Source organism: Periplaneta americana, chromosome 2, assembly GCF_040183065.1.
Source record: "Periplaneta americana isolate PAMFEO1 chromosome 2, P.americana_PAMFEO1_priV1, whole genome shotgun sequence".
Classification (NCBI taxonomy): domain Eukaryota; kingdom Metazoa; phylum Arthropoda; class Insecta; order Blattodea; family Blattidae; genus Periplaneta; species Periplaneta americana.
In genome coordinates, this window is record NC_091118.1 from 116,577,279 (window position 1) to 116,603,935 (window position 26,657).

The 26,657-nt window shown below is 34.2% G+C and overlaps 1 protein-coding gene and 1 long non-coding RNA gene across 2 annotated transcripts in view; both read right to left on the reverse strand.

Moving 5' to 3' along the window:
• The window catches only part of LOC138694539 (uncharacterized), a 49,920-nt gene extending 44,076 nt beyond the window's left edge, over window positions 1–5,844 (reverse strand). Inside the window, exon 1 of the mRNA XM_069818365.1 lies at window positions 5,592–5,844. Within this exon, the coding sequence (XP_069674466.1) occupies window positions 5,592–5,789 (198 nt within the window). The 5' untranslated portion in view covers window positions 5,790–5,844. The remainder of the gene's footprint in view (window positions 1–5,591) is intronic.
• A 6,195-nt stretch (window positions 5,845–12,039) lies between these two features.
• Window positions 12,040–21,998, reverse strand: LOC138694540 (uncharacterized). The gene is made up of 2 exons (XR_011330966.1): window positions 21,758–21,998; window positions 12,040–17,705 (listed from the first exon to the last, which is right to left on the reverse strand). It is a non-coding gene; the product is annotated as an uncharacterized lncRNA (long non-coding RNA).
• Between the last annotated feature and the right edge of the window lie 4,659 nt (window positions 21,999–26,657).

The window sequence follows — 26,657 nt, forward strand, 5'->3', positions numbered from 1 at the left end:
AAATACGTGTTCCATAACTGTTGTAAGGGGGAAAGGAACTGGCCACACTAATCCCATTATCTCCTGGCCTAGTTGCCTCATAACTGATGCCTTCTTGATATCACTTGTGAGGTTCACACCTGTCTTTGGACAGACTAAACAACAACTGTTGTAAAAAATATAGTGTGTAGGCCTAAAATTAGCATAAGACAATTTATGCTTAAAGTTCGTATAAAACATTTATTTTTTTTTTAATTTCTTGAATTAAAAACTTACAAAAATTGGTTTATGTTAATTTATTTCATATAAAAAACAAGCTTATGCAGTAAATTTATATCGTAAATAGGTAGTCACCATACTAGGCCTATGTATAAATAAATTGGTTAATTTTTTTACACATTAGGTAAATGGTACTAAATAGCTGATATTAATTTAAAATCGTTTTATTTCATAACATTAATTAATTTCCCTAGGTATCATTTAGCAATTCTAATAGTTTGGCCTTTTTAAATCTATATTAGTTTTTCTAGTGATATAAATATTAATACATTTTGAATATTTTTTGATAGTATTTTCAAGAATTTGAGTTGGGCTGATTACTTGGTTGGGTTTTTTCAGAGGTTTTCTCCAACCATAAGGCGAATGTCAGGTAATCTATGGCGAATTCTCGGCCTCATCTCGCCAAATACCATTTCGCTATCACCAATCCCATTGACACTAAATAACCTAGTGGTTGATACAGTGTCGTTAAATGACCAAGTAAAAAAAAGACGTCAAATATAGGCTACATGTGAAGTTACAAAATCTTGTAGTGGCGAAGAATTTAAAGTGTCTGTGATGTCCAAGGAAGGGAAGTACTACAAATGGCTGACATATTGGTATATTCGTCACATGACATTACACAGGAAATATCACCACATATGGTTGTAAACAACATTTTAAATTTAAAAGTGTATTTTAGTATAATCTAGTGTTGTTTTGTATAATAAGAACTGTAGGCATAGTGTATAAGTCTTCCACAAGAAGTGATGTATTTATAGTGCATTTAAGACAATTAGTAACCAACATGCCAGAAATGTTCGTGTGTCACAACATATTTGCAATATTTTGTTTCTTAATGGCCCTGTTAATTTTTTTAAAGTTCGTGATTTAGCAGTTACATGTACTACACAAGTGTCTTAATTGTTTGGAAAACAACTGAATCCATTTATGTCATCTAGCACAATAATATGAACATTTTCCATTTTGGTAATAAATCTGGCAAGAAAATGTTCGTGTGTCACACCATACAATATTTAATATTTTTTTGCATTATTAATTATTCCTTTTCATTAAGAATTTTTGTTTATATTTAGGAATGCTTATGTTAAAAAGACAGTAATGTCTTTTTCATGAATTACTAAGTATTTAATTAAATATCCTGTGAAAATCATAGTTAGGTACTTAAAAAATGTTACGTGTGTCACTATGGAATGACCCTTTCATAATATTCATCAATAAAATGTTCGGAGCACATGTGACAACTCCAGGGATTCCACTTTCCACCTCTGCGACACTTCTGAATCCACTTCTGGCATATACTTTATCTTTCAGAAAAGTGTGGAAAATAATTTCTTTCCCTTCCTTTTTAGCCTTTTCTCTGCTGATACTGCAGACAGCCATGGTACAATGTGTACCGGTCATTGCTAGATCCACTTGCGCGATACTAATTTAGTATGAGGAAAGATATGTCATGTCCTCGGACACCACAGTTTTTGTAAAATGTGGGTTCGCTGAAGAACTAAGTCCTCAATTAATGTAGGAATATTTACTGAAAGAAAAACATATTATTGATACAGTATGTACAATTGACCAGGAAAGATAAGCAAACATATGATAGTTCCCTCGCCTTATTAGCCCTTGAACCAGGTTGAAATCCAGTAAGCTTAGTGACACAATGTCTTCTAATTGGTTAGTGATGTCGTCAGTGGGGGACCCACGATAGACTTATTGACTGACTTCTTATCGTAAGTGTACTTTGATCGTCCAGCCTCTCGTTGTAAGTGTTCATTGACCATCCAATCTCTCATTGTAAGTGAAAGACTCACAGTAAACTGACTATCCAGAACAAAGCGGAAAACAAGCTTTAAAATTGACTCCTTTTACAGATAGCATTTGAACTCTGCACACACACCTTATTGGAGAAACCAAGTCTATCAATGACGTCACACTACCTCGCTTAACCACACTTTTTCCTCGTACAAATGTGGCTGATTGAGATAACCCCATTTAAAATGCCTTGGGTCATCCTAAACAACGTTCTGTTTTCTAAATGATGCTCATGAAAACTTAATATTCTGACTGTTAATGTACCTGTAGAATGTTAATAATGGCTAGGCCAATCTTCTGCATTGCCCTGCCCCACACCACACATGGGACTGACATCTGATTTAAGTTTCTTTATGGCTTAGATGGGTTTAAGGTATACCTATACGTTTAGTTGAAAAATTTATATTTTTCATCCAATCTTTCTGATTTTTTAAATTCAAATAATAGGCATTTAATGTAATTAAACTGCATACAAAATAAAAATAAATAAAATTTCTGACACGCTAAAAAAAAAAATTTAATTTGAAAAAACTGAAAAATTTTCAAACACCATAGCACAGTCAAATTTGGTTTAATTTAAATTATGTTTGCATGGAATTATTCTTATAGATCAGAAGTGTGTCTTATACCTCCAAATGAACGAATTTCAGTGGTAAATAATATAATTTTTTTTAAAATAAAATATAAAATTCATTCATTTTTTTTTGTAAAATTCATACACCATTCATACTATAACAGAGTAGCAATGTGTCAGGTATGAAACATGCACTGTTCTTTGAGCTTTAATTGTATGCATAAATGAAGTTTCTAGCATGATAAGTACACATATTTGTGTTTTAAATGTCAAGAAATGTAAACATTTTCAAATCTGAGGAAAAATGGAATGAAAGTTTGCAAATAATGTAATGTGTTCTTACTTCCAAGCACTTCATAATTATGCTGTTTTTAATAATTGTTTGTTTCATAAGCTTTAATTTGATTTATCAATAATAGACCTACTTGTAGCTCAAAATTTATTACGAGTTTTTGTTATTTTAATATCATCAAATGTAGAATTTCTAGCCACCGATAGCTTGTTGTTTAGTCAACTATCCGAAGACAGGTCTCAACCTCACAAGTGATACCAAGAAGGCAACACTTATGAGGCAATTAGGCCACGAGGTAAAGAGATAGGGTGGCCAGTCCCTTTTCCCCTCCAATGCATAAATCGCCCACTAGCTACATATTATACTAGTCACCGATAGGTTGTATCACAATAATTATTACACACTACAATAACAATACAATTTTGTAAAATTCTACTTCTAGTTATAGGCCTATTATATGAAAATAGTTATGTTACTGTATGTAAATGAAACTTCATGCACACTTCCTAATATAATTTTATAAAAAATTAATATTCATAAAGTGCAAAATTTTTAGAGAAAAAAAAAAAAAAAAAAAAAAAAAAAAAAAAAAAAAAAAAAAAAAAAAAAGCTCATGTGAGCCTTACTTAGAGATTTAGAATTGCCCTCAAAATCTGTGCTTTATTGGCTGGTCATGGTAATATCTTTGAAAAGTACTGGAGTGCAAGAGGTCAAATGACTTTATTGTCAAATTCCTGGCATTAGAAAACAACAACAGAATTGCCCTGCCCCATATGTTGGTCCCTCTTTCTGAATTTTTTTTATCCTCTCCTAATTTTCTTCTGCGCCTCAAATATCTTCTTCTCTGATTTAGCTGCGGGCTGTTGTGATAATGCTGTATCGTAAAAGTAGCGCATCAGCCTCACTGAATCCCACACCAGAGTATTTTCCTGGATGAATGTTCATTCTCTGCAGAATTTCCATTTCCACTTTATTGCCCCAATTGAAATGCAATGCAGCATTCATCATTCCTAATTTAAGTGTGTCAAGGCCTGCGTATGTTTTCAAATCATGCCACTGAAACACTCGTTGTTTTAGGTTAAGTCCATGTGGGCACTTAGAAAGCATGTCCCTTGATGTAAGTCTTTCATACATTGGTTTTATTGCTCTGATTATATCAATTGGCAAGCCCTCCTTGTGAACATATTTACTGATTTCATTATTAATTTTAGCTTGTTGTACTAGCAGCAACTATTGACTCCTTTGGAACACTTGCCATGAAAAGGTTGGTTTTTATTGACTGACAGATGATGCCAAAATTGCTTTATACATGTCATCCACATTGCTTGTATTTGTATACATGCAATGCCAAAATAATTTTGGAATTTGTCAAGTTTTGCGCCTGTCAGCTTGCTCTTTCCACCCAACCTTTTTTCTTTGGCCAAGTTTCTGAGTGCTGTACTCAGCCTCTTTTGATAATGGCCCACGCACTCGAATTTATTGTTAATTGTTCCATTATATGGATTTTTGGGTGAATGTAGAGTATCCAACTGAACGAATATTTCACTTTTATCACTGCCAATACTGTGCTATAATCGTATATGAAAGGTAGGCTATAACAAATCCTAAACTAACCAAACCTAACCTGTCAAAGAAGCAACAAGTTATACTAAATATGTGTAAAATTGGCTTATGTCTCTATAGTGGGCGGGACATAAGTAACATTGACCGATTTTTGATTTGACGACTGCTTTATAAGCTTTGGAATCCCCATCTCCATAAAAGTCTACATACTCCAAACCTCTGTTTTTTTTTTTCCATGCTAGGTATGCAGGTGTCCACACCTGTGGAGTAACGGTTAGCGTGTCTGGCCACGAAACCAGGTGGACCGGGTTCGATTCCCGGTCGGGTAAGTTACCTGGTGGAGGTTTTTTCCGGGGTTTTCCCTCAACCCAATATGAGCAAATGCTGGGTAACTTTCGGTGCTGGACCCCGGACTCATTTCACCGGCATTATCACCTTCATCTCATTCAGACGCTAAATAACCTAAGCTGTTGATAAAGCGTCGTAAAATAACCTACTAAAATAAAAAAAAAAGTATGCAGGTGATTTTCTGTCATCCTTAGTGTTTCTCACATCCAGGACAGCTTCTGGACATTACCTCTACATCAATAACGTTACCTGTATCAACAGATACAGCTGCTACAACATCAAATAAAAAAGAAAAGCCTCGCTTCATCCATGTCCCATTCAACCCCCTTTTTATTTAGAATCTCTTCTGTAGTAGATTTCACGCATTCTTCATCCAGGTTGGTGGTAACAGTTGACAAGGCTTTTGTAATGTCAGTGTAAGCTCGAACTGTAGGAGGAGGAGACAGATTCTTTATAGATGAAAATTTCACAGCTTCGCTGTGTCCACAACCTATTACTCTCATACCATAAACAAGTCTTCTGTTTACTTCAGGAGCATGTCCGTCTTTCTGAAGTTGGAAATCTCTTGGATTCAAAATTACATTCACTACACACTAATCCTATAGATAATTCCCACCCAGACCTTTGTTTTTCAAAGTTTTTTACAGTAACTGAACCACAAGCATTACAACTAGGGCACACTAGTACACTAATTAAATTTTGAAGGAAGTTTTTATTAAATAAAATAGGTAAAAAATTGTCACTCACATTTTCATATTCAAATATATTGGTGGAAAGTTCTGACTCTGATGCAGCAGGTAGTATATTTACATTGTCTTGAACTGATGCACTGTTAGGCCTATTTCGTAATTCACAATCATTATTTGAAGCACATTTCTTCTTTGTAAAACGGTTTCCTTGAAAAACTCTTTTCCTTTTTCTACAATTACGGCTTTTGGAACCCATTGTAGCACAAACCAAATTTACGAAATGTAACACTACACAAAAAAAAAAGCCACGTGCAAACGCGAGGCAGACCTTTATGTTTACTCACAACCAACTATATAGCTATCATGGTGGAAGAATACTGGTGTAGCGGTGCGCAGGTATCATCCCCTCTCACTTGCACAGATGACGTCACGCTGGGACCAAGATCCAGCATTGCCTTCAGTAAAGCATTACATTGAGGCGGTTCTGATCATAATTATGTTACTCGAAGGCATCGTTGATGAAAATAAATATTTGTAACGGGACATTATAATTATGAACAATGATACTATGCTGACGATACGGCAATAATGTGCACTGAAAGTGAAAAATGAATTAATGGACAACCGCAAAAAAAAAAAAAAAAAAAAAAAAAAAAAAAAAAAAACTGTGAATTACGAACAAGTATTGAACTCTCTTTTAATTTTGATAATTATTATCTGTGAATAGTACCACGTTTCTTGGAATGTGTGTCGACAACATTTTAAAATGGTAGGCCTATGTTCATATTTATTTTACCTTTTATGGGGAAATGTTATTAATATTACTAGACCCTTTGTTGCTGAGAAAAAGTTATTAGAACGATTTTATTATTAAAAGTACTGAATCTTATCAATCCTTTTTTTTTTTTTTTTTAAGGAATACAAAATATTAGAGTGTTGTATACTTATATCTATAGCCTATTCTGTTTAAGCGTAATGAAACTGAATATATAATAAAATATTAGATTGTCATGATTATAATACACGTAATGCAGAACTATAATAACAGAACGTCACAGATTAAAGAAATATAAAACGTCTTCTGATTATTGTTTAATAAGTTAATTTCTAGGTTGTCGGCCATGGCAATGACGGTGATCTGAACTGATTTCGTATCGGTATACTGAATTAAGTTCAATTAATAATCGACGGTGACTTCAGTTTTGTGTTAATATAGAGCAGTGGTTCCCAACCTTTTTTGACTGACGACACAATTTACTGAACGCCTACGATATCGCGACACACATTTGTTTTTATCAATAACAATATAATAATAACAACCAGTGCTTTTCTTCTGGAGAAAAAGGTGATGGAACTCTGTGTAGAATATTTTATAGCGGACAGGGAAATGATTACTGTTCACTGCACAGGAATTTTGTCGTTTCTAACTTCCTTTACGCCCAGTTAAGACTGTCAAGGTCTAAGCGAAAGTCAAAGAAAAATTATATTGAAAACATAGTTATTCACATATATTTCGGTTCAATGATGAAAAATGTAACAAAAATATGCCCGAACGCCGTTCCAGCGCGTTCCGCCAGAGAAAAGCACTGAAAAAAAAAATTTCTATGTAGTGTCGGATATCCAGTGTTGTAGATAGGTCGATGTTAATACGCAATAAAAATAATAAAGAAACAAGTAGCATTAGAAAAAAAAAACAAAGATATGTGTCAAAAATTTTAACCTATCTATGCTGGATGTCCGATAAAAATTTTTATGATCGTTTTTGAAAACTCACCTATTTAAATTAATGTGAAGTCTGCGCTTGGTAGGTTGCAAAGTGTTTCTCTATACGTGGCCTTATAGTTGACAGGACAACACGTAAATAATCATCACGTAAGTCTGTTCCTTTGTTTATATTTCACTATTCTCATAGTAGAAAATGTTGATTCACACAATTATGACGTTGAAAACAGCAGTTCTGTGTGTATTTTTAGTTTATTCAGCACCTTCGACAAAACATTTCCGCATATAAGGCACTTGGGATTTTGTTTATATTCATCTTCACGGTACGTAAAACCATATTGCAAGTATTAATCACTCTATTTACGAAACGCAGTATGTTTTTATAAACCCTGGAGGGAAATTTCGCTCACATTATTTGAATTAGCACTGCTGTCATCTAACCCAGAACTTGATTCAGATTGTCTTTTTCGCATTAAAAATCTAATAAAATAAAAAAAATAAATGATAAAATCTAAATAAAACGCTTTTGATAAAATAGTCGCACTATCACCCGCTCACACATACCGTATATACTAAAAGTGACCAATATATTCTGACGATTATAAACTCTTGTTTTTATTAGTGGGAAGAGTAAACGAATTACTAACACGTTCACTTCCATTCGAATTATCGCCAGGCAGAAAAATTAAACTGAGCAATGTTGCTGGTGTTCACGTTTCATTGGTAAAGTCTGTCTCAAATAAAATGTACCATATCAGAGACTTCGTTGTAAATAAAAAAAAAGCGTTGTAAAGAGACTTTTTGGATGACATAAAATTTATTTTTCAATTCCAAAATTTCGCGACACACTCCATGGCTTTTAAGGAACACGGAGGTTCATTGCTACCTTCACATAAGCCCTCCATTGGTCCCTATCCTGAGCAAGAACCCCTGATATAGAGAGTTCAATTACTTTTCAGTGTTTGCGTGTGTTTAATTTTCGAAAAATGGTTCATTATGGCGTACACTTGGATGTAGTGCGGACATCAGCAGTGCACACGCAAATAATTATTTTTACTTGTTAGAAACATTACATTATTGTTATAAATTTTTGCATGACAATAAAGTTTTACTTATATGATTATTCGTATTATTGGCAGTAATATTTTGTATATTGACAGTGATTTTGGTTTCAGAATATGAATGAACACAAATGTTAAAATTTCGGACCGTATTGGTTGAATAGAGTGTCTCTAAATAAATGAAATGAAACTAATTTTCAAAAGATAGTTAGCCAGTGAGACATATTACAATATAAATTAATAATAATAATAATAATAATAATAATAAATTTGTATTAAGAAAAGCCGCCCTAAATAAGGGTTCAATAGATCGGCCTACTAATCAATTCACAAAGAACAATCATTATAAATAATTATGTGAAATTTGAAAGAAAAAAGAAACATTAAGATAAATGATAAGAAAACATAGGAAATCATCCTTAATGGTTGCATTCGAAAAGTCATTTTCTCTGGTTATTGCATAACCAACATAAATTTTGAAAAACTTATGGACCCAGAAATAATAAATAAAAATAGAAAAATAATAAGTGTCAATAAAAATAGTGATATTAATGTAAATAATAATAATGATGATGATAATGATAATAATAATAATAATAATAATAATAATAATAATACAACTTTTAAGGAACTCGGAGGTACATTGCCGCCCTCATGTAAGCCCGCCATTGGTCCCTACCCTGAGCAATATTAATCCAGTGTGTACTATCAAATCCATTTTGATATCCTCCCATTTAAGTCTCGGCCTCTCCAAAGGTCTTTTTCCCTCCGGCCTCCCAACTAACACTCTATATGCATTTCTATAATAATAATAATAATAATAATAATAATAATAATAATAATAATAATAATAATAATAATGGCAATGGTAGTAGTAATAATAATATTAATAATAATTGTAATGGTAATAATAATAACTTAATAATAGGCCTAATTATTATTATTATTATTATTTCCACATCATTAATATTTGATATATTTGTAAATGCGTACATTCAAATGTTTCTACTGTCATGAGAAAGACTTTAACAAGTATTTTTACTTTTATGAAGTAATTGTAATGTTAGAACAAACATTCTTGTTTTAAAAATCGTAATTTAGCTTCTTATAAATTGAACTTTTCCGCCCTTCGACAGTGATCCACGAGCTCGCTAGTCGCTACGTCTTTGTCCTTCGGAAATCAGTAGTATCTTATGTTGGTTCATTTCGTTTTCTTCGAGTGGCTGTTGTAGCCATACATAACACAGCCCGGCATTCTATTGCATATTTCTTTCACATAGATTAAAAAAATTCGCGCAATCTTTGTCACCATAACTAAGTTTAAAGCGATTGCTGTGCTTGATTCCCAGCTCTGACCTCCCAGTGTGACGTCACATGCGCAGACCCGACGCATTTGTGTCAACGATCCGCCACACCAGTATTCTTCCACCATGTATAGCTATGGAAAATGTAAAATGGAGGCATCTGCCACCTATGGACATATACTAGAACTATTTGGAAGTATAAAACCGCCTATTTTGAATCTCAGAACTAACGAAAATACAGACTCTGAATCACATCACGCTTGGAGAGAGTTCACTGCACTCAGCCACGCCCCAGCTGTCACAATTCCATGCGCACGCGCAGCAGTCCCTTTAAATGGGTTTTAAAAATAGATCCCAACGTCCTAACAACATAAATGACACATTTTGAAAACTATTAAGTTAACAGTATTTTATGAGGCTAAAAAAGGAAAATTGAAAATTTGACCCAAAATGTCATTAAATTTAATATAGGCTACATTTTAATTGTTTTATGTATATATATATATATATATATATATATATATATATGTCTAATTTTTATATTAATATGTAGTGTATCTGATAAACTTTTTTATGGGCATGATTCAAAATGTTGTTTTAATTAGAAGTTTGTTATCACTTTTTTTCAAAATTTAGACACCACTTCCTGTTCTTCAAACACTCAAATTTATGTTTTCAGAATTCAGGATCTTTGTAGTCGGCCAGTGTTATTGGTCTGATGTTTAAATTAAAAATTCATACAGGGTCTTTAATAAGTAACATGTCTATTGAAAAACAAACTACTTTGGATAATTTTTTTGAAATGATGTTCATCCTCAAGAGAAAGAACACTTCCCATTGCCATACAGTCGATTTGGAAACAAACACCCCTCCCCTCGCCGCCAGAACTATTAAACAAAAGAATGGTTAGTGTTTTAAATCTTTATTAAAACACATAAATGTAAAAACAATTTCAATTGTTGACAAATTATGGTGTACAATTTTCAAAATGTCTTCTGTTCTGCGGAATGCACAAATGTTAAGAGACATATCAACTCTTCATGGACTCTGGTAAGCATGTCAGACGTAACCATTTGTATCGTGAGTTCAATTCATTCCACTAATTCAGAAATGGTGCATGGCTTAGTCGCATAGACACAATCATTGATGAATCTCCAGAAAAAGAAGTCCTGGGAAGTCAAATCAGGTGATCGCGGAGGCCAACAAATTGGGCCTTTGTGACCGATCCACCTGCCTGGAACACTTCATCTAAGGAATAAACGCTTAATTTGAGCGACAATGTTTCCAAGTTCAAACCAGACAGAAATTTTTCTCTTCTGCAATAATGTTAAGCGGCTGCGTGGCATTTTATCATTTCAGTCTATCACAACAATGTGTATAGGCATGGCCGTCTGCCATTATCCTTGGTGTAAAGAAGGTCATGCTCCAAGTTATATTAAGTCCTTGGCGTAAAGAAGGCCATTTTAAGTTGGCATCAAATGCACATTACATTTCTCTGGCGGCGGGGGGAGGGAGCGTTTGTTTCCAAATCGACTGCATAGTACCGGGAAGGGTTGTTTCTCGTGGGGATGAACATCATTTCAAAAAATTATCCAAAATAGTTGATTTTTCGATAGATTCATTACTTATGAAAGACTCTGTATGTATACCTTAAGTATGTTTTCTCTCCCATGTGTAGTGTGGGGGGAGGGGGGATACCAAAGTTTCACCTAAGGAAAATATAAACATCATGTGTTATAATAACACGACTTTTCAACATATAAAATTGTTCATTCTTGGTAAAACAGATGACAGATCAAACTTTATGACTTGTAATTCGAAATTATTCACCAACCACCTATTTTTAGGATAGACCTACTTTATAATCACCTAGTTAGAAGCATGTAAATCCTCTTGCAAAAACAACGTTCATTCAACTGAGTTGATTCAGAATAAATTCCTTAGGTTCCTGTATTATAAAACATTCAAAATACCTTGTTCTATTCCAGTTCCCAACTAAATTATTGAGATCAGTTTTGAATGCGCTCAATGACAGAAGAATAATTTATGTATTGGATATTATTTCTAAGAAAACTATTAACAAATAATATTGATTTCGCTAAAATACTCAAACTGATTTCATTTTATATACGTAGAGGAAATTTGCTGTTTAATATCCCAAGATTGTAAAATATATTTCATATGAACTCATAATTAATTAAAATACAGGTAATTTTCTAGAAAAACTACACCAAAGAATGCACAATTTCCTTTTGTGTCGTTGACTTCTGTGATCAGGGCCGGCGACAGAATTTATGGGCCCCTATGCAATACTGTACTCGGACCCTGTTGAAAAAAGTAACAATTACAAGTTACCAGTTATTCTAACCATAATAATTATTTGAAAAATAAATAAAAGATAACCCCATACACAGATACGAACTTAAAAATATACACTTTTATTACGTTGAAAACTTTTAGCAAAACTTCACATTAGCACAATATATTATACTCATAAAACATTATTCTTAAACACCTGTATTTTCTAACTTGCAGTCCAACATCAACAAACAACTCTCCTTGACTTCATTGATGCAAAATCATCACTTATGTCATCAAAATTTAAAGACCTAGCAAGATCACTCTAAGGAGCCAAGGTTACTCAATCATTCTTGACACACTGTTTATCTGAATACATTTTTTATTTCCTTCATTTTGCTGAAGAATCTTTCAGCATCAGCAACTGTCACAGGAATTGTATAGAATATTCTAATGGTTATACAAATATTTGGAAATAAGGTATCAAGTTTTAATTCCCTCAGACTATTTAGGAGATTCATAGGTTTCAGTGGGGTTGGTCCTAAACTAGAGGCATGAATTGATTTTAAATATTTCGGCTCATCACTGATCACTTTATTAATATCTTCATAATATTTTTCACGCAGTCTAGCACCCATATTAATATCTTCCAATTTTTTCTGTCTCTCCTTGTGCTTCTCAGCTCCCGACTTATGCCTGTACTTGTCCATTGTGCAGTTAAATTATAACCAGTAACACTAATGAATAGAATTTACTAGACAAACGACAACGAAAAGACGAACGTTTCGACACGAAACATACAATGTACTCAAAAGGAATCGTGATCCTGTGACTTCGGTTTGAGAGAGTCCACTAGCATATTGTGGTAGGCCATCGGGGGGTTTGGTAATTAAGAAAGACAAGCCAATAAATAATTGAACGTGTTCAGTACAAGTGACGGGAACATAGTTCACGCAAATGCCGGGGCCCTCAATAGTCATGTCGGTGAATGTTAATGCAGGAAACCGATATTCTATTATATAAAAGTCAAATATTTACATATGAAGTGGTAATCTGTATTAATTCCATTTATTGTTGAGCTAATATGTCAAATTTATGTAACAAAGATTCTCACAAAATTTTATAGTACCCGTATGTATCTATGAATAATTCACGATAATAAAAAGTAGTCAGACTCAATATGACAGGCCCATATGCACTCGCCCCCTTTGCCCCCCCCCTCCCTTCTCGACGGCCCTGTCTGTGATATATATATATATAGTGACAAACACGTGGTTTTAGTTTGCAGCCACAAATACTTTCAACGTAAAAATTGTTCAATACTTAACTGTATACTCTAATTTTCCTAGTAATTCGTCCTAGATCTCTCGCGTGTTATGTTGGTACCGGTAATTAGTAACAAGGGAGAGGGGGCTACAACCAGGCCAGCTTTAGGAGTTGCGGTGCCTGACTGGAAACATTATTCAGGGTCCCATGTTCACAGATAATTGTCTAGAATTTATACCGGTAAATATAGTTTATTATTAGTGCCCGGATGTTTAGGCATTTATAACAGTTAAAATAGGCAGGCAAAAAATGCAATAAAAACGTGAAAAAAAAAACCACAATAAATTTTGAAAAAGGCATTATACATTTTTAAAAGGCATAATATATTTTAGCAATAAATTTAAATTATATCAATATAACTCACATTTTTACTGGTTGCACATTACCACAAGGTATTGTTGTAAACAAGGCATAATATATTTGAGCAATAAATTTAAATTATATCATTTCACATGTACTGTTATAGATATTCTTGTGTCAAACTTTTCCTTCTATCTGACAAAACAGTTTTCATTATAAAAAAAAATCGTTCTACTTCTGCTGATGTAATTGGTGCATATCTGAAAGAAGTTACGGTAATGTAGATGGACTTATGTTTGCCTCAATTGTACAATCACCTTTCATTATTTCACAAATCTGTTTCATTTTTATCAAGCCAGTATTAGCAGACATTACACGTTTACACTTCTCACTAATAGCACTTCCCACTTCACCTGGTATGGCTTCAAGTTGACGCACAGTTTCTTCCACTATCTTCATTGATGCTACAAGCGATTCTCCCCTTTTTTCAAGTTTTGTGATAGTATCAGGCAAGTTAGCGTAATGAACTGCTATGAATGACAAGCTATTGCGAACACTGACATTATTTAGCAATTTTTTCACTTCATGAATGGATGCAGCTTCATCTTCAGAGAGTGCAGCAACAACCTCACTTAAATTTTCGAAGTTGTCGGTGTAGTACAAGGCAGCAGAAATCCATGTCCCCCATCTTGTTACAATGGGCTCTAGAGACAAAGTGAGTCCAGGGGCAAGAGTTGGATTCGAGGTGGCGCTTTGAGGAAAATTTTCTTTATGTTGGATATTAATTTATCTACATTAGGAAATAAACTGCGTATCTCTTCTGCTATTCCGTGAAAACCATGCACCAAACATGATAGATGAATCATTTGAGGGAATAGAGCCTTCAAAGTATCACCAATCTTTTCATGTATGGGGCTGCATCAGATAAAAACAGGATGACATCATTGTGTTTTACACTACCACACCAAAGTAAGTTCAAAGAATTTATGAACAATTGAGCAATGGTTGTACTGTTCGATTTTTCCAATTCCTCTGACGACAACAAGAATGCTTTAAGTATTGTATCCTCCACAGGTTCCATCACTCCAATAATTATGTTGGCAATATGTTTTTTCCTGCAATCCATGGTTTCATCAATGGAGATCAGATTTTTGTGTCATTTATTTCATTGCGAATGTGTTGAATTGTATTTTCATAGCATACAGGCAAGTAGTTTTTCCTCAGTGTTGATTCCCTTGGAACAGATTCTCCTGTATATTTTGTAAAAATTTTTTCAAGGACTGATTTTCTAATTTCCAAAAAGGAATGCCAGCATCAATGAATGTTTTGCACAAATCTAACGAAAATTGTAATTGCTAGAAGTTTGCGAATGCTGTAGAAAGTAGTGTCATTTTCTTTTCACCACTCTTTCAGGCAAGAGCAGATATATCCTTAGTAGTTAACATATGTTGACTAATAAAATTCTTTTTTCGCGATTAACTGTCTTTTCACAAACCTTACATAACAAAACTGTTCCATCGGGTGAAAACACATGGGTACCAAATTCACTAACGTAAGCATAAAGTTTACTTTTCAATGATTTATTGAATTTAGGCATTCTAGCTAACCAATCTTATACCTTCTGTCATCCAACAATAACTGACTGTTCCTCACTCAATTTTCTTTTTCCTACAATAATAAACACGTGTAGCATAAAATTGTAACAGTAAGATTTGAAAAATATGAAAGCAAAGAATTGAAAATGCTACGTGACAACTTCTATGAGAACGGGCTTATCCACCATGGCTTATCATAATATTTAAAATTATAAGCTAATTGTTGGTATCGTAAAGACACGACATTATATTTGTAACTGTGGATTGTCAATCATTATTCATATTACACCAACAGTATTAAAGCACCGAAATAAATTACTTTTACTTACAATTGTTAGTAAAGTGAGTCACTGTTTCATATATTTAAATTTCATACACATTACATTACAATTAATTAGAAAATTGGAAATAAACAAGAAATATTGCTTTAAAAAAGGCATTTATTATTGAATTAGTAAGAAACACCTTAAAAAGGGAAAATAAAAATTGGCCCTATCACTTTGATTTACCCCAAATCACATTTATATCTATGCAAATAATGATTTACTTCCACTCAGCAAAAAAAGCATTTTGCCAAACATCCGGGCTCTATTTATTTATTATACTCTTATATCTCTAATACAATTAAACAATTTGACCCTTGGTGCAACATCTCATGAAGGACCAAGGCTGAGCAGCCTGCTACTGGCCTCATGTTCACATGCCTCAGAATAGATGAACGATCATCCAACCAGTATGAAGGTATCGTGTGGTTACCACGATAATCCCCCCAGCCTCTATAGCTGGCTTCCTCAACCAGTTGGATTTCGTTACCTATCATAGTTCCGCAAATTCACAGATTCCTCCGGCCATTATAGTTGATTTCCCTAACCAGTTGAATTTTGCTACCTATCGTAGCTCCCCATATCTATCACGTTGATGGGTAGCACTGGTCCCATACATTGACCAAAATTTCAAAAGGACTCGAACCAATGCTCATTCCATAACGTCAGTCCAGGCATGATGCCTTAGATCACGAAGCTATGGTGCAGGACTTATACTTATTCAATGAAAATCGATCAATATGCATTTAGAAAGTGAATGTGACTTAATGGAAATTAAACATACAAGTAACCAAACAATATAATAACTATGTTGATTATCTTTAGACAGTCTAAATAGGCAGAAAATCATCAATTTTACTCACTCCGAAATGACTGAGTGAAAATATTACACTTCTGTTTCATCAAAATGTAAGAGCAGTATTATTATGGTTATATTAATTCTAAATATCATTTAAGTAATATGAATAGAAAATAAAGAGACATTATTATTACTGATACTGCCTATAATGTGGAAAAGTTATCTTTCTCGCTTTTTTTCTCTGCAAAGACTTTAAGGATTCTGTCTAAGTTTAATAAACTCCAGGCAATTTTCATATTCAATGGACAGAATAAAATTATCAAACTGTTCAAACATTCTTGTTACATTAATGATGTCAAATAATTAAACAAATGCTCATATCATAACATTGGATTTTCTTCATTATGGTACTTTTCTAATATGCCAGTAAAAATCTGCGATTTTATTAATACTTTTATTATGGTACCTGAAATGTTGATAGCTGTACAATTTAGTATGTGTTGCAAGTTCATAATCATCTCTTTGGTGATGGCTGTATAAACCTCAGTTCTGAGGAGATACACGTCCACTTACTAGTCTGTAGTCAGAAATCACAGTTTTATTTTTTTTTTTAATTTATAAATATAGATTACCTATTTCTCTATTTAAGAATATATGAGTAGCTTAATATCAAAGACGGACATCTGTCGTCTCCATAGTTTTGATCTAGAGGCAATTTTTTAATTCACAGTGTTCTTTGTAATATTTAACACAATTTATTTTATAAATATAGTGTTAGGGTTTGCATATGGTTTCACTATAACTGGAAAGAGCATGAAAAATTGTATAAAAAACCATAGCTATCTAAATTTCGATTGAGGTCAGATGTCCGTCTTTGATATTAAGCTACTCATATATATCATTAATATTTCTAATATTTAAGAATAACAATGTATATTAAACAAAAGAACTTCTCGCCAACATTTTCACTTTATTGCACTAAGATCTTTCACTAACTTTATTATTAGTATTTAATATTGCCTATTTATAATTTTTCTTTATTTATAATTTTGTTCAATAATACTATATATCAAAATGGTATCTTTATTGGATTGTGGTTCTTTTCTTTGATGTCAAATAAGTTTTGATAGGTTTAAGCTTGGAAAATTTTTTTCTGACACGACAGTCACTAGGACTGTCAGGAAGATACGAAGGGCAAGGAAAAAAAATAAATTGGAAATGCAGTACCAGTAGACCTATTGGAAGCGAGAAACTCGAGCATTTTCATGCGGATTTTAATCTCTGTTGGAAGAATTGACTTCAGTGCCTCACTCCACAAGCATGTAGCCATTTATATTAGCAACTTTATGGTATTCACTTGTTCTTGTTTCTCTTCTACTCTCACATCTGTTATTGACACTTCCAGATTTGCTGCGCATTTTTGTATAGTATCCATAGACATGTCCTGAAAATAAAAGTAATTCTGCTTAGGTGTGGGGCCCAATTCGGATAAATCGGTCCTATCGGCTCTGGCTACAACAGTACAGTAGAATATATCTTAGTTAAATATCAAACGATTTTTATGTTGAAAGTATTTATGACTGCAAACTAAAACCCGTGTTTGTCACTGTATACATCTTACAAAACCCAGTAAAGCAAAGAAAATTATGCCTTCTTTGGTGTAGTTTTTCTGAAGAATTACAAACGAAAATGTTAAGTATCTTCAATTCACTGAGTGAGGAAACTGATTTATTTTCCGGTACAATTATTCAGAAACCAAATTTATAAATAATTATGTAATTTATATCATGGCACAATGTTTTATTTTTTCCTGAATTAACCTAAATACAATGTTTTCCTTGTTTTGGACCTACAATTTATTGATTTATTAAATTTCTGATTTTTTTTTTGTCAATAGGCCGCATCTCTCTTTTATGTTTTCATTTCTATTGTTAGTGAGTTGTGATTTATATTTATGTGAAGAAGATGTTTTGATAGACATAGAGTCTGTGTACTTTCCTATAAGATCAACAATAAATAAATAAAGAAATCATGTAATAAGGTATGAGAAATACGAACTTCTGTGGAACCGAATATATGGCACAAGAGATACTTCAATAAAAATCAAGATGATATTATTTAAAAAACTTGTTACTGAACTTAAGGAACAAGGTTTCCAAAACATTAATGGGTGAAACATCAGCACCCAGTATCCCCTTACACTACACATGGGAGGGAAAACATACCATACTTAAATAATTTCACATTTCTCGGCCTCATATCACTTAAATAATCCCCTCAACTACCCACTAACCTTATAATATACCTCGGTTTAATGTCACTTAGCTATTCTCTCATTTAACACATCTAACCCATACTTACTTATAGCTTTTAAGGAACCCGGAGGTTTATTGCCGCTCTCACATAAGCCCGCCATCGGTCCCTATCCTGGGAAAGATTAATCCAGTCTCTACTATCATATTTCACCTCACTCAATTCTATTTTAATATTATCCTCCCACCTACATCTTGACCTCCCCAAAGGTCTTATTCCCTCCGGCCTCCCAACTAACATCTAACCCATAAAGAAACTTAAATCAGACATCAGTCCCATGTGGGGCAATAACGCAGACTGGCCCATTAATGTAGAAGTGGTCTGCAAAAAGGTAAAAAGAACCTTAAAACAGTGTACCTCCAACATAAAACATTCAGTGCATGTCTTTACAAATGGAACATCGTTTCAAGTTTAGAGACTTTGTGTGATCACAATTATGGCGTCAATTTATAGGCTTCAATCATTTGACTAATGTAAACTATTTCTATCTGAATCAGGCCTTAATGTAGTTCTTCTGGGAAATCTTCCTTCCTCCTGTACCAATTACCAACATAATATGCGAAAGGTCCAGGACAAATTGCTGGGAAATGGTCCTTTTCCCTAGTATTGCATCCTGGACCTCTTGAGTGTTATATTGGTAACAAATGAGGGATGGGCTAAAACTACGTGTGTTTATCACTACATAACTCTCACAGAAGGTAGTGAATAAAAAAAAGTAAAGGTTGTATGCGTCACCAGAAAACACTCCCAAATACCTGGAAAATCGCTAGAGTTTAAAGTATCAAGTAGAGGTGATTACCAGGAAAGTTGTGTAGCCTACCAACCCAACCTGCCAAACTTTACTTATACAGGGTGTAAGGGGTATAAGTGCCATTATTTTAACTGATTATATTCATGTCATAAGGAAGAAAAAATGTCCTTACAATTTTTTTCTAATTGCAATATTTAACTAGTTATTAAAGTTTACAATAATAGATGTTTCGCAACATTGCTTGGAGTTTAGAAATACACAGTACAGCTCAAGCGGAGAGGAGGGGGTTTATAAGTATACAGTACAGCTCAAGCCGGAAGGAGGAGGTTTAGAAGTACACAGTACAGCTCAAGCGGAGAGGAGGGGGTTTATAAGTATACAGTACAGCTAAAGCCGGAAGGAGGAGGTTTAGAAGTACACAGTACAGCTCAAGCGGAGAGGAGGGGGTTTATAAGTATACAGTACAGCTCAAGCCGGAAGGAGGAGGTTTAGAAGTACACAGTACAGCTCAAGTGGGGAGGAGGGGGTTTAGAAGTACCTATACAGTATAGCTCAAGTACAAAACAGATGCTCCATTCTAATGCAGGAGCGACCATGACAATACTGTTGTTTACATAAAATGAGCAGCAAATACAAACTTTCAATCTCATTAATAGAACATCACGGTAAATTTACACTTTATATAACAATATTGCACCATTTTTTAATTGTACGTCTAAAGAATAAACAATAATGGTTTTCTGCACAAAATCACACGAACTTTTTTTCTAATCCAACATTTTAATCTCTCCCACTTCTGTAAAGTAGTATCATTTTTAAACAAATTTCTGGTTGTGTGATTGTGGAAATGGGATAAGAGACTTCTAATTTCTAATAATCGTTGAGAAACTGCTACAAAAGTTCGCTGATTAGGTAACTTTCTTTGAGAAAAACGTTGATTGTACATCTTTCTTGGCCCACTTGAATTACGACGACTTTCTCCATAAATTAATAACATAATGATATTCCTAAACTGTGAATGACATTGTAAGTTGTTTATCGAATACCCTGTACTGAACTGTCATCCACTCGGCAGAAGAGCTATGGACAGGGAGCTTGAACTCAGCTGACTTGGACTTTTGCCTGTGCAGAGTACTGCTTGCTGAACGTTGCCACGTCTCTCATGCCAGAATATTAACAAATTTAAGCATGCATTTTTATTTAATATCACAAATATTTATTTAAACTAATATTAACTATTTGCTAGATGTATCTACTAATGTCATTGTTTTCGTAATTTTACTAACGATATAAGCAATATAACGCAAATAAAATAACAAAATAAATATATTTTTTTTTCTGGGGAAATTATCAAGTTTTGACCCTATGTTGTATGGACATTTTTTGATCCTGTAGACTGTCCCTGACGACTGTGAAAAGGATGGCACTTATAACCCTTACACCATATATATCAAAATTTGTCGTGCATGAAGGAAGACTGGCATATTGCTTTAATGTGACCTAATATAAGGGATTTCAGTGTCACCAACTGTGAAGAGCGATGTGTGTAGGAAGAATTATGGGTGAATAATACTGTACACCTAGACTAACCTAACCTGTCACTAATCTCTAACATACGTCCCTCGTTTAGTATCATTTTGTTTAGAGATGTTGCCGTCCCTGCTAGACGCCGAGTCGGGAGCCACCTAGTGGAAGAAGTGGAAGCACCGCGTCATGCTGAGAAGAGGCCAATATGGCGACTCGCAGAAGCCACTGCTCATAATTTTTACATTTTATTCTTCAGTGTGTTTTTGTGCAATAGTCACTGTGTTAATGCAGTGAACATTCCATATAGGCCTATAGTGCAATAAAATGTGAACTGTGTTGTCGCAGTGATAAAAGTGTGAAAAATTCGCTTACAGCGGCAGCGGCGCATGTATATTCAACCTTCAATCCAATAAGGCATAATTCACCATGCAACTCAGGAGATAATAGGCCTACAGTAGTGCCCAGTTTCTTTCCCCCCTTCCATTGTATAAATCACTGACTAAAAACATATTTCATTAGTAGTATTAATCTTATTATATGGGTTATTATTTATATTGTAGTGCATTGTGACACTAGCATTATTAAATCGTTATACCGTTAAAATTTCAAGATATTTCAGAAATGTTTTCTAGTGGCGCATACATATTCAACCTTTGTATGCAATGGAAAAAAGGGGGAGAGGAACTGGCCACTGTACTCCATTATATCCTGGCTTAGCTGCATCATACGGGACGCCTTATTGGTGTTAATTATGAGGTTCTAATCTGTCTTCGGGCAATTAACTAAGCAACAACAATACTATTAACTATGTCTTAACCTAACATAACTTTCCTGAACCTTAAATGATTCCCAGTCACTGAAAAGCATACAGCTCTCGTCTGTCTTAAACAAAAACAGACACTTACTTTCTCGATACTATCCCAATTTGGAGCTCTTGTTCTCTTCATAGTGCCGGTAGATTTCATTTCGTCAAATTCTTAGTAAATTTACGAACAAACGCGTCAAAATACGTTAACTGATACAGTTGAGATCACGTGGTTGTATAACAGATAAATACAGTAGTTATTTTCCTTATATACAACGATTATTACAGCGTAATCCGAATATCATCAGACCAATGGCGTCACGCTGCAAGCTGATGCAACAGCTACGACAGCGCTAGAGAATCAATGACGTCATCAGAATACCGTATGCCATCTGATTACTCAGGGCTGAGAATCGAAAGTAACACACAAAAATAAATAAATACCTCTTATCCAATAAAAACGCTTATACAAACGTTTAAATGCCTTATACTTGTCTTACTAATAAACCATGTACAGTTTTTATACGAGACTTATGCAGAGTTGGGACAGAAAACGTTACTATACCTGTTTTCTTTTAAGATGAAACATGACAAATTAAGCGGCCGAGTTTGAAACTACAGCCCTACAGTTCTCACCAAGCTTAGGGTACGTACACGTTGGAGCAACGATAAACGATAAAAGAAATGAGCTAGCGACGCTTTGGTATTATCAAAGAATGAAGTGTTCATATCGGAGCAACGAGGACGCGATAAGAGAACATTTTGATTTATCAGTAGAAGATATTCTATGCATCCACTTAATGAAATAAGATATATAGGAAATATCTGCTGCTAAGTTCAAGGTTAATATAACTTAAATACGTACAAAATTAAACCCGTTTCTCATCCCAAACATAGTATAAACACAGTCTAGCATATACAGTCGTGAAGTTGAATACGTAATAAATATGCAAACATTAGGTAGTTGCTCACCACTAGGATCGCTAATATCGCCTCATTACAGGCAATGCAAAACAGTACCGTCACAGTCTATTGTTTCTGGCACCCTCAAAACTCAAGCTTCGTGACTGTATATAGTAGACTGTGGTATAAATTCGTTGTGTTGTGATTGGTTCTTGTGATCACATAACATATGACGAATAAATACACAACTGATCAATTTGCCAATATGTACAATAATTAATTTAATACGCCGAAATAATAATAAATCGATTAATATTCCGATATTGATAACCACCGGTAATTATACAGATTAATATTATCTTAATCAGAGATCATATGAACGACAAGAGCGAAGAAAATGGAACTTTTTATTTTCGTCGCTTTTATCGTGTATCTTCGCTTTTATCGTTACTCCAATATGCATACCTCAATGAAAATACATGCTTCAATTCTCTCTGATATAGCATCGCTGCTTCTTTTATCGTTTATCGTCGCTCCAACGTGTACGTACCCTTAGACGACCTCACTCATGCCACTCTTCTGAATCGTGCCTTACCCAAAACATAACAAAATCATTCGGTGCGTGCTTTTAGTTATGCAGCGTTGTCACATTATGACTCTGAATTAGCTCAGCCGCTGGGCTGAGGCAAGTAAATGTTTTTTAACAGAGAAGTTAGTAGTTGTGTCTTGCTGCAAGATAAGCTGAACTCTCTACTCGGGTTGAGGCCGTGTATGTTTGGCTGTTATAAAGCAATTCTGTTATCGGACGCGGCCAACTGCATAATATAAACATCGAGAGCATGTTGATATGACTTCTTTGACTACTTTCCTCTGAGCTAGAGTCGTCTAAGTTTGGCGAGTACAATATGTTGCCAATATGGACTACCACACTGTCAGCTGATGGGTTCCAAGGTGCTTATTTCGTTGCGTGTTTCCTTTACTAGCCAGCTAACTTGGTTCTCTGATGGGTACGCCGATGGCTCCCATAGAGCCTTCTTCAGTTACAAGCCGGAGCCATACGTCGGCAACACTGTAATTAACTGTCAACTGGAGGCCTACTATCCAGAAAACGTGTTTGTGCCAATGCCGATTTTTAATGTAAATTAATGTTACAATATAAATGTATGTCGATGGAATTATGTTCGCGGTCATACCAGACGTTAATTGTTGATTTATTATAAACTAAGTGCGTGTCGGCGATAAAAAGAAGAAAATAAATTAAAATATGGCTGTAGTCTTTTGACAATTTTTACGGTTATTATTAATGACAAAATGAGTGAACAATTCTTCTAAATATTAAATATTGTATAAACTACATATTTATAGTCTTACTTGTGATTTGTGGTGTATCAGAATTCTAGCCAAATTGTTGAGTTTCGCCTGCTATATCAATAAAGTTACGCCATTGATTTTCAAGTTCATTGTACACAACTGTTTTGTGATCTCATAAATGTTGCAGTTTTGTTGAAGATTCGGAATGCCTGCTATACGTCAGAACTGTCTATATAATATGTAGATGCATACACTCAGTTTGTTGGTTTTCAAGGTTTATTTATTAATATTTATTTTGTAATAAATTTGTTATAAACATGTTTCTTTTCATCTCGTGTTTACAGGATTTAAAGTTCACTGAGTTCACGCTAATTGGCACATACTTAATAGATAATAATGTGTTTTGTCACGTATTATGTTGAAGGTATGTTTCTTCATTTTTTCATAGATCTTTATACTTGACCTTGGCCTATTTAAAATTATATTTTAGAAAATTTGTAACAAATAATTTAGGATGGCAGTATTGTTATGATGACTGGAGAGGTTCAAACTAAAACTGGCTTCCTGGGCATCTGAAATATTTATAGAAAAGCACGACAGATAATCACATGAAATTAAAATGTATATGATATCCTAGACCTTTCACGTTAGAGGTGAAACAACATAAAGCGGCAAAACATTGTCAATCTACTACCCACATAATGGTTAATTGATTGGAATAGGGTACTGCGAAAGTACGTCGTTATTTTATTTATTTTTGGTACAAGTAACATTTATTTATGTATTTATTTATTTTCCCTTGTACCATCAATAAAAAACACGTATGTTTTTAATTTTTTAAAGTTAGAAGTGGCTGTATGTAAGTACTTACGCGTATTCTGAAACTCAAATAAAATACCATTTTGGATTCTGTAATAAATTACGTACATCAATACACTGAATCTTGATCATATACACTTAGTTTTGTATCAATTAATATCGAAAATGTACATGTGACAACGAAATCAAAACACTAAAACGTCAAATGACATGCCTTTATTTCGCCTCCACCCGCCTCCACTCAGCATTGCCAAACTTACCCATGCTCCTGCTTGTAACTGAAGACGGCTCTGCTCCCATGTTTGCTACAATCAACGAGTTAGAAAGAGATTATAGAGTGGCCATTGCGCCGCCATGTTTGAAGAAAAATGAAAGACCGTCCGCCATTAGCATAAGCGCTCAAAGCAAAGTGGGCGCGGCGATAAGTAAGGGTGGAATCGTGAAGCTGTCAAAATTTCGTTTGCATAAATCAGTTAAACTGAAGTGGAAAAACCTATGGCCGTGTGCACCATTTTCGATCATCTAGCCCGTTTATCAGCAATCACGGAAACATGGTTAATTCTTGACAATGATCAAGTTACAGATGCGGTGCACCAAGTCCCCACACTGCCGGCTGCGCAGAAGATAGGACTGGTCCCAAATTGAAGCGATCGCTCGCCGCCATCTTGGGACCGTGACGATAGCGGACGGAAAGCAATGCTGATAGAACGCAATCGTAAAACAAACTAAGATTTATTACTATACAACATAAAAACAACCAAACATGAGCCTAAGAGTAACAAGGATAAAGACAAATATGAATAGCAAAACGTAATTACCTGCATTCTTGTGGTATAACATCAAATAATCAAAGATATTAATCCTGCAACTGTCAGTCAATAATCTTCGTCGTCTTTATGAATTGGGCGTATTTCTATTTACATAATTCATCATATCCCTAGGATGGGCTTCCTGAAATATATTTCAATAACCGAGTGAGAACATTAACTTAATCTTGCACATTGTGTGCATCTTGGGGTCGTGAAAATAGAGGACGAAAAGTAATGCTGATAGAACGCAACCGCAAAAGACACTAAGATTTATTACTACACTATAAAAAACAACCAAATATAAGCTAAAAGAGTAACAAGGATAAAAACAAATATAAACAGTGAAACGTAATCACCTGCATTCCTGTAGTAGTCTACAACAGCAAATAATTGAAGAAACTGGAACTGTCATTCAGTAATCGTCATCTTTGTGAACAACATATATTAAGCTGTTATGCTAAAATTGTCAATTAAAAATTCTTGTCTTCGTGATTAGGCCTATTCATATTTACACAATTCATCAAATCTGTACCGATGGAGTTATTGAAATATTTAATTAATCGAGTTAGGACATTAACTTAATCTTGCACCCTGTGTGCATTTTGCTTAGGCCTAATAATAAATATTTCAATAAACAAGGAAATGCATCAACTGTTATTATTAAATTGAATATGTGCAAGAATATCAAAATATTGTAACTAGGCCATATCTAGATAGTATGAAAATACTTAACCAGATTTATTTTGCACTCACCTATTGATTCATAAATAAAATTGATTTAGAGAGATGTTGTCTAACTATCTTCTTGTGCAAAGGCAATACTGTACGATTTTGCAGTGTGATGACATCTGATTTTCACGTACAGATTTATTGTCAGATGCATTATTCTTAAAATGTGGTTTTCGGGATATTCGTTGTCTAAAACATGGTCATGTAACTGGGGGAAAAGAATTGAAGAATTGAGCTGGTCCAGAACTAATTTTTTGACTTGAATTGCCAAAGATCCTTTTGGAGGCAGACCATTGTTTTCTTTTAACAATAACCTAACCGCCTTTTCACACCAGCGACATACTGTTATCACATCCTCAGATGGAATGTGAAGGCCTCCATTATTTTTCTTCAACAAAAATGACATTCCCTTGCTGTAGTTTTCATTTT